Source organism: Haliotis rubra, unplaced genomic scaffold, assembly GCF_003918875.1.
Source record: "Haliotis rubra isolate DU_JTF1 unplaced genomic scaffold, ASM391887v1 Scf2361, whole genome shotgun sequence".
Classification (NCBI taxonomy): domain Eukaryota; kingdom Metazoa; phylum Mollusca; class Gastropoda; order Lepetellida; family Haliotidae; genus Haliotis; species Haliotis rubra.
The window spans coordinates 31743-42295 of NW_025766405.1; the positions used below are offsets into that span (position 1 = coordinate 31743).

General features: G+C 38.5%; 1 protein-coding gene across 1 annotated transcript; it reads right to left on the reverse strand.

Moving 5' to 3' along the window:
* Window positions 1–6019: 6019 nt before the first annotated feature.
* On the reverse strand, window positions 6020–7050 carry LOC124278420. Its single transcript, XM_046714128.1, has 2 exons — window positions 6825–7050; window positions 6020–6713 (listed from the first exon to the last, which is right to left on the reverse strand). The coding sequence occupies exons 1-2, from the start codon at window positions 7031–7033 to the stop codon at window positions 6491–6493; spliced, it is 432 nt and encodes a 143-aa protein (XP_046570084.1). The 5' UTR covers window positions 7034–7050; the 3' UTR covers window positions 6020–6490.
* Window positions 7051–10553: the final 3503 nt, after the last annotated feature.

Here is a 10553-nt window from a genome sequence, read left to right on the forward strand (position 1 = left end):
CCATACAGAAACATACCAAAGACCGTCATGAGACTTTTATGTAACCTTTGGGGTAAATTGTCACTGTGGACTGTTGATAGACGAGACAGATGTATTGGATGTTAAATATCTCGGTCTTTTCTTGTTGGAGCCGTTTTAGACATATGGACAGGCCCATGACCAGAAATACCGTTATAAAGCAGGCAGTTCTCATGAGTGGAAGTTTTCACCCAAAAGATTTTTGACCATTTATATCGTTTCCTTCAGTTAGTTTAAAAGTGCTTCTTTTTCAATAGTAAAGCAGCACATAGTTCAGTGAATGCGAGCAGGAGTTGGGTGAGACATCCCACAATGGCGACAACTATCCTTTACCTCGTTGGAAGTGTTCCAAATACAATCCAACTCCATCTAAGAAAGTTTGAGATACATAACCTTTCACAAAATCCAGCACCTGTGAATCAAAAGTCACTTTCTAATATGGCATGCCATAATGTCACTACTTCCGGAATCCAGTTTAAGGGTGGGTTTTTATATCCTTTTACATGACTTCTCAGAGACTTACTGAAAACATGTCCGACCCCATAGCTGACGTGTCATCAACTGTTATCGCGTTACATTTTCCAATGAGAAATCTAAATAACAAACAATCAAATGTTTAATCCAAAAAATGTTACTTTACATACACAAACATATATTGAAAGAGATATACACTGGCTCTCCTCAAAGAGATTAGTAGTTTTCCTTTTTTACTGATTTTTCATTTCAACAATCATTCTTTTCTCATCACTATTTTTTTCCCCAAAGGTTAATGCAAAGCGCATATCTCAGTATACAATGAGGGTAGCAACGCTCTAAACACGAATCACTGGAATCATATGATTCGGAAACTGATTCCGATGTGTCAAATTGTAGTCAGCACCTTGTCAAATGCCAACGCCTTAATCTCTATTATCACTTCTAAACCCATCATATTTATCGAGCAATGAAGAAAGTGATAAGATTCAGTTTTAAAGGAACATCCTGCGATACTATTCAATCAGCGATTAAAGATATGACCACAATGTAAACTATTATCAGACTTTATTCATTGGTTTAGCTTGGTTAAAATGACATGTATGACAGAGTTGGCCTGTATGTACGTATCATCTGGATTGTAACGAAAGTTCATATGCGATGAGTGAGCCCATACTACGATTCCTGAGTGCCTAGTTGTTTTCTGGACTGTCTGTAACGTGGTTCCCCTGACCTGTATATCCTGCCCTTTGTGATAGTTTTGAATCGTATACTATTACTGCTTTCTTATCTATTTTCCAAAATATTAGAAGCTAAATTATAGATCTCTCTTTCTAGATTGAATGTTGTCTATTACAATCAACTGTAATCAGTTCTTGCAACCAACAAATCAACTTACTGAAAGCAACACAATCGACCATGTCATGAGTTATATGTTTAAGGAATCACTATGAAATAGTGATGATGCAGCTATTCGCGAAAAGGTGAAGGATATCCTGACCCACCGATGGCGTCCGTCAAAAACAAAGCATGTCTAAAGGCAGTTGTTCTCACAAGATAGAACAGTATGTTATGGATGATAACAACTTCTATCATTCTTGGGCATCGACGTTTCGATATAGGTTCTTGTATCGTTTTCAAGCATGAATATACAATAACCTGTATCGAGACGTCTTGATCAAGTAATAAAGAAGTTGTCATCCATATATACTTGTTCTATCTGACTTCAACCTACTAAAATGCCACTCAAAGAAGTCAGTTGTTCTGAAAATACGCATTATTTACATAAAACATTTCTCGTCACTATATGGCTGAAATATTGCCGATGTGACGTTCAATATTAACCTCACTCTCACTCACCTCACTCACTGAAAATACGCATAAATATATGGCAACAAGTCAAAATTGGGAACTGCATCGCACACATCGGTTTTCGCCATAAACCTGTGCAGGAGAGTTTTACTGTGGCTTTCAATGTTATAATATTGACTGAACACATTTAGCGACTCGTGCCTCTCTAGAAGGATTTCATATTGGCGTATGAATATTGGAACTACTTCAAACAAGCACTATTTTCCTGTTTCATTGCAGTAATAGTATTTAATATCACCGAGTCACTCGTACATTATTTATTTATTTGTTTGTTTTGTTTGTTATATGACATGAAATATGAATGACCCTTAGAAACGTCACACTAGAATATATATGGGAAGTGTAAAACCCAATGTTAAATCAAACTTATTATTGGTTAAGTTAAAGTTAAATATATTGTTTTGAAACTCGTAGTGATAAATAACTCAAATTTGAAAAATGTCAAATAAAGAAAACTACCGGAATGCGCACGTACAATCACAAAAACATACCCGCAAGATCGGTAGAAAAGGTCAAGTGGGCCCTGGTGAGCCGTTAAATAAAGAAACGCACGTGCGTGAATTTGAATCTCTCACCATTCATGGCTCTGTTTTTTATTAACTTCACATGAGGCAATACAATTCCTATTAGTTATGTCATTTGTACTTTCAAAATGAAGACATATCATTTTCAAGATTTAAGAAACATTCACAAATTACCATAAACAAGTTACGTACTCGGGATTATGTTAAACAAAGCATCACGCAATCACTACGCGCGCCTTTTGTTTTGGTTTGTCGTATTTTCGCACACAGCAAGCATCAAGAGGGTGACAAGTCTTCTTGGAGAAAAGAGAGTGGTAAAGCAAATGTATTTTCAGTTGTGTCTACCATCATTTTAATTCTGATTCAAACCAAAATGTGCATGAAATTAAGAAATACGATTCGGCTCTACCACCTTGTGGAGTGTAATAAAGCACACTTTTGCCCTGAACTATTATAGTTAAAATTATGAGGACCTTCGCGTCCGGTGCATTAACGATATAATAGTCGAGGGCGAAGGTGCTTTATTACACTATACATGGTGGTAGAGCGAACTGTATTCTTCTAAGATGCAAAATTTAATACTTTCTAAGGATAATTACGATTAATTTAAGCCAGACAACAAACGACGGTGTCGGTGACCTAAAATTCAGAATCCTCACACAGGGCTAACTGGGGCGCTGTTCTATTGATATGTCTGCCCCCCACTTTCACGTTAAGACGAACGTTACCAGAAAAACAAATGATAACAGTTTGATGACGGTTTACGCTGCCGGATTAAATATCTTCTCTTGAATTATTTTAATTAGCATCTGTAATTAGCGTAAACCATATAGGGCGATATGAACGTTGCATTTTCTACTACCAGCGTAAGTTTAGATCCAGTACATCCAGAGGAAGCTGAATAGTGCATTGTGGGAATGTAAACAATACGAGAGTTACCGTGTCGCTGAAAGCTTGTGAGTCGAATTGGACACATTTTAACCGTCGTAAAACATAAACGTAATGTTTCCACCAGTGATGTTAGCTGAGTGAAGCTACACGCAAACCAAGAAACAGGATGCAACGGAGTAGTTTCTCCTTCTACCACCAACACAAACCAGATAAAAGAACAAACATCAGTGTAAAGTCCCCTGCGACACTTGCCGAGGCGTTTATTCAAACTGTACGCGGTACATCACATCACAGTGATGATTTACGCCTCACCGTCTTGTTCCACGCAAACATTCATTCAAGCAGATTGACCTTCCTGCAAGGCAGTTTCTACGTTTGCACCCTAGAAGAAAAAGTACGCATATTATCACTGTAGACATCAGATGCTACTGTAACATCTTCTCCACCTACAAGCGTAGGTATGACAACACTGCAGCAGTGTTTCTCATTATCATCTCTTCTTGCAGCACCTTAAATTGTCACAAATCAATATGTTCAGTACTGGTGTCGCAGCCGAGAATGAACTTACCGCGCTATGACGTCACATTTATAGACATATCTGACAGTGCCCTCTAGACCATGCATTACCTCCCCTTTTTATCTGGTTTGTCCCTAAAGAGAAATCAATTTCTATCTAATTCACCCAGCTCAAACGATAGAAATTTCATTTACTGTAGGAGGCCATTACGAGGCGATGACAACTGACATGCATCGTGACGTCTCTTACATTGTGACGTAATGGTAAAATGGTTCGATTACGAGGGCGCACTAGAATGGCGCTGTGACGGGATAACGTCATTCAATTGTTACGTCATCAAAAACTATACCTTTGTTGTCTGATAATGTGGTTTTCGATTGTTTTTAACAGCTAGGCATCTTAAAATTAGGTTAATAGATAAAAATATGCCGGCATTAATAATAATGAGAAGATTTATAATGCGCCTTTTCCAGGCTAGATATCCTGCTGCTCAAAGCGCACGATTTATCATTATTACCCCGGATAACCCAAGCTGCCCACCGGGTAGCCAGTTTCTGCTGGATGAACAGAAGCAAGTTTGAACAAACTCACTTGCCTCAGGTGGGACCACATGTATTACATGTGCTTCGTTGTGGTCCAGGACTGGTGTCCTAGAAACTCTCAGGAGTCAAGCTGTCACACACGGTCACCCATCTTAGGACTCTCCGCACCCAACGCTGCTTAACCTGATTTGTGACCTGAGCTCTATGCAAAAGGACCACACATCTCCAATAATAACCTTAAATGTAGCCATCCTTACAAAATGGATTCAACTATTATGTACACCATAAAATGGATGTAAAGACAAAAAATAAAAATACGTTGACAGTATTTCTAACCAACGAACTGCCAACTTGCACACCAGAGGCGTCCACGCAGCCTTGGCTGCAAGAAGGACGAAGAAGGAACCACCCGAACTGCACAGAAGTGAGAACAAAACAATTCTCTAGATAATTAAATGAAATTGAACCGCACCCAGCAAAGTTTGCTGATGGGTGGATCTACAAACAACAAAGGCCCACGGTATCGACAAGACAGTAAGGCTTTATCCAAAGTCTGCTGATGGGTGGATCTACAAACAACCAAAGCCCTCGGTATCGACAAGACAGTAAGGCTTTATCCAAAGTTTGCTGATGGGTGGATCTACAAACAACCAAAGCCCACGGTATCGACAAGACAGTAAAGGTTTTATCCAAAGTTTGCTGATGGGTGGATCTACAAACAACCAAAGCCCACGGTATCGACAAGACAGTAAGGCTTTATCCAAAGTTTGCTGATGGGTGGATCTACAAACAACCAAAGCCTACGGTATCGACAAGACAGTAAGGCTTTATCAAAGTTTGCTGATGGGTGGATCTACAAACAACCAAAGCCCACGGTATCGACAAGACAGTAAGGCTTTATCCAAAGTTTGCTGATGGGTGGATCTACAAACAACCAAAGCCCACGGTATCGACAAGACAGTAAGGCTTTATCCAAAGTTTGCTGATGGGTGGATCTACAAACAACCAAAGCCTACGGTATCGACAAGACAGTAAGGCTTTATCCAAAGTTTGCTGATGGGTGGATCTACAAACAGCCAAAGCCCACGGTATCGACAAACAAGGCCAAAGCAAACCACGGTATCGACAAGACAGTAAGGCTTTATCCAAAGTTTGCTGATGGGTGGATCTACAAACAACCAAAGCCCACGGTATCGACAAGACAAAGGCTTTATCCAAAGTTTGCTGGTGGATCTACAAACAACCAAAGCCCACGGTATCGACAAGACAGTAAGGCTTTATCAAAGTTTGCTGATGGGTGGATCTACAAACAACAAAGCCCACGGTATCGACAAGACAGTAAGGCTTTATCCAAAGTTTGCTTGATGGGTGGATCTACAAACAACCAAAGCCCACGGTATCGACAAGATAGTAAGGCTTTATCAAAGTTTGCTGATGGGTGGATCTACAAACAACCAAAGCCGACGGTATCGACAAGACAGTGGGTAAGGCTTTATCCAAAGTTTGCTGATGGGTGGATCTACAAACAACAAAAGCCCACGGTATCAACAGATAGTAAGGCTTTATCCAAAGTTTGCAGATGGGTGGATCTACAAACAACAAAAGCCCACGGTATCAACAGATAGTAAGGCTTTATCCAAAGTTTGCAGATGGGTGGATCTACAAACAACAAAAGCCCACGGTATCGACAAGACAGTAAGGTTTTATCCAAAGCAAGAACAGACTATTGAAACAGACAAAGACTGCACGGGAATTGACGCCTTAAAGTTAAGCACTATCAAGAGGCAAAAATAACATTTCCAAAATGGGCCAAAATATTTTAGATTTCATTAAATACCAAATATGTTCTTTTCCTACAGACCACAATTTCATGCTTGTTACTTATAGGAACGTGTTAGAGAACGTGGACCTGGACGATCACGATGTAAATTCCCCTCATGTGGCTTCCAAACTCATTGTTTTGTCTCAAACTTGCAGGACATGAAATCTAAAGGCGACTTCACCTTCGTCAGCTGTTCAAATATTGACATAAATATCGTGCACAGCCTGTTACCAATTGGGACAGCAAGGTTTTTGTAAATATTATTATGGATGCGGTGGATGCATTTTAATTACATTAACATTTAAACTAATCTGTTACTACGATATGCTCTCTACATATTTTCATAAGCCTTGTTCTTAATGACGTCATAGTCATTGTTCGACTTAGCCTCGACGTCCAGTGTAGAATAGTCGTTGTTGTAGATGCTGCGGCCACAAGCCTGCTCGGATATGGATGTGTAGTTGTCTGACGGCTCTGTAGAGTTCCTGTCCGCTTGGGTTGATGTGGCCCTGACTTTCATCTCATCCTTCTGAGAAGAGTTTATCCACTGCAATCTGCAAAGCCGACAGTGAAAAGTAATTAGTATGTTGTACATGTTATTCAGAAAGAATTGTACATCATAAATAATATAAAGTATCCTGACAGTGTTGCTAAAGGTTACTTACCTCCCTTGTCTTACCAGGCCAGTGTATAGTCCAACTCCAAGAAGCACTGTGAGGCATATCCCAGCAACCAAGCCGATCACACCAGCTAATACAGGGGTGACTGCCGAATCCGATTCCCTCAGTGATGCTATAAAGGAAGAGAAGTTATTCTGTATAGGTGAGTCGAAATCGGTTTTAACGTAGCAATGAATACTTTTTAAACAAACCATTAATGTACCTGAGAAGCGGATGTGCGGATGTACGGACCTTATACGGTCGCGCGAAGCGCTTAGTAGCTGCTTTGAAAGTACAATTCCGTCAGGGTAATAATGTAACGCCAGAGAGCAGTATCGTGTTGGATTCTAGGCGCTAAAAATTAGCATTATTATTATATGGCCTTAACGTCTGTATGTTTGAACATATCTGGATAATGTTCGATAATAATGTTATATTTTTCTATCTGATATTGATGTGCAAATGATTGGTTCAGTTGTACCTTATTATAACCCCACCTGTTTGAAATCACCACAATGGTTACCTGGCGCCTTGTCACAGGCTAAGGTTAAAAATAACTGCGTTTCCGGACCGATGATAACCTGATATAAGGTGAAACAAAAATGGAAACTTAAGTTTCAACTAGGTTTCACGGAACGATTTTTCCACATTTCCTTCAAGCCACTTTCGGAAAACGTTGCTGGAAACTTACAAATTAAAATTAGAAACCGGCATGGCTCCAGTGCGTTTCCGTTACCCAGTTTCCAGTGAGGGCTCCAGTGCGTTTCCGTTACCCAGTTTCCAGTGAGGGCTCCAGAAGACAAGTTTCCGTTACCCAGTTTCAGTAAGGCTCCAGTGCGTTTCCATGCTCACCCGTTTTTTTCCTGTAAGGGCTCCAGTGCGTTTCCGTTACCCAGATTCCTGTATGGTTCTGAGTGCGTTTCCGTTACGCAGATTCCTATGAGGTTCCATTGGGTTTCCCTTTATCCTCTACTTTCAGATGGTTTCATATACATTGTATTTACTTAGTTCAATTAGGTAGTATGATTCCCTGTGAATTTCAGGGATCGTTTCTATTAATCACAGGGCAATTTACCATGTTCCATAAGTTTCAGTAAATCAGAATCTGTATGGATTCATTTGGTTTCAATCATTAGTATTCAGGGATTACCATATGTCCATATTAAATTATGATTTATTCAACTATGAATTAAAATTGTAGTCACGAAATGAGTGTATTGTATATATTTGAATGTATTAGGTCATACGTTTTATTCATGATACATTGAAATCACAAATAAACTCATTTCAACTACAATTACCTCAACACCAACATGGACAGTTGTATATATCTTTAGAAATAAATAAATACAAAATCAGGCATGTCAGTCGATTTCTTTTTTTCTCTTTATTCATCATAAACATATCATATCTATGTTTCAATGTTACAATTAAACATTGAGACAGAGAAGCACAGAGAGAGAGAGAGAGAGAGAGTGAGTGTGTGTGTGAGAATGGTCATCACAGGCCCTATGGATTTGAAATTTTCTCTGAGTAGTAGTTTGTTCAAATAACTATTATGGAGGGTTGACATTTTGTAATACGAGGGACATTAATTTTTAATCTTAATCTCAGAAACAACAAATTTAGATGTTCTTGTCCTAAACAGGGTGACTACAGGAGATAATTGAATGTACATTTAGACATTCCATCCTATTCCTAAGACATTTAGGTGGTTGGAAAGCATCTTGTTGGATGGTGTCGCAATTGCAAGTTCTTCATTTTGCCGCTGGAGCTTCAGACACCACTGGCGATGTCAATTATGGGGTTAGGACTGCAGCCACCTTCTGTGTTCTTTTCTCTGCCCAGCTAGATTCTTCAGGAGCTGTTGGAGTTTCTGGGAGAAAAATGAAATTCTTGCACTGCGAAAGTTATGTCCATCATTTATTCTTGAGAGCGGCACTTGTTCTAATTAGATAATGGCACATTACGGTGATGGGTAATGACATGTGATAAGGAAAGTTATTCTATTACAGGTATATAGCGATGTGATAATATGTAGCACATCATGTCAGTGACTCAGGGTGTTTTAAACTGGTGTCAAGAAGTGTATAAACCGGTACAAATGATATTATACAATCCAGTTTCAGGAACTTACAGATCAGATTCTTTTTGTTTCTTTTAGCATCTTTCCTGTGTTTTCTTTCCTGTAAACTGCCGACGTCGATCGTCCGTCTTGCTCCTCCAGATTATCCAAAAGGTTTCTATTAAGAAAAGGAAATGAATTAATTTTCATTCGTCCAATAATAGATTATTACAATCCGACACAAACATTCATAAGTTTGATTATTATCATGTATCAAAACCAAGTAAAAAGTAATTGTGGTATATCAACTACATGTATATGCATTACTGCGAGGGTGTGAGAAGTTTTCTATTAACATGACAGACATGATTATGCAGCAATTATGCACTACATAATAGTATGCTATGTCAATTCTACTGCTAGTACTAGATACCCTGACAATGAAATAATTAGATGCTAGATTTACCCAATGGTGAACAAGAAACGAATTAATTGTATTTTTGTAATACTGACGTCTCTAATCTTATAAAACCAACATATATATCTTGATTATGATGACGAGCAATAATAAAACTTGGGGTAAAGTTTTTTACCTTAAATAAGTAACTTTTAATGGATTTTCAAGGTACTCGGGAACTTTTCCATGATTCTTCTCACAATAGCCTAAAACAAAAAGAGACACACATTTGGATCATGAACATATGTCGATTGGTAATATTTTCCACCGGAATATCATGAACTACTGGTTTCATCTATATGTGTTGCCTTGCTGGATACATGTATAACCATTTCTTAAAAATATTTTTATTCCATCAATAACCTGGAAGGTAGAAAAGGCCAAGTGTCTTATATAAACGCCGCTCCAGTACACGGTTCCAATATACATGTAGCTGGATACATAATTGAAATAGTCCGACAAGAAAAAGAATAATACTGAGACAAAATTACACTCACAAAAATGACTGAAGAATAAATATTTGGTTATGGTGTTGGTTGTTGCCCAGCAACAAAATGAGCTGCCGCAGAGGAAATAAAAATTATATAAACATCAGACTTAACATTACAGGAACACAAGGGGTATTCTTGTCTTATGGTTTATATTTTAACGGAATGTTCAGCTGGTATCAACAATAATGTTGTTTTTAACAGATTTCACACCAAATGCAATGTCCACATTAATAACCGTGGGAGAAATCGAAATGCGCGCGCACCGTTACTGTAGATTCCTACCGAAAACGTTTAATTCGATGCAAACTGACTGCTATGATAAGAAGAAAATAATTAATTTTATCTGAAACCTACCTGCCAATTTCTCTGTCTTGGGTTTCCGTTGAGATCGCTTGAGTTCCCGGATCCTTGTTTCCAAAGCTTCGATTGTCAAAGTTTGTTGCTATGTGTCAAAGAAAACTATAGCAAGTATACAGACTGCCATTTCTACTACCTTACTCTCATAGACTTACTTGAAAAGAACAACGAAGTTTTTTCCAAGCTCGCGCGTGTACGTTTGAACAAAGATGGCGACATTTCAAACAAGAGACTTATGGAGTTAGTCAATTAGATTGTTTTTTCATTTCTATTGTTAACATGCCAATAGTCTACTTACCTTCACAAACTTGGAAAAACACTGATAGCTTGCAATATAATGTTTATGTAAAAAATTTGTTTGGGCA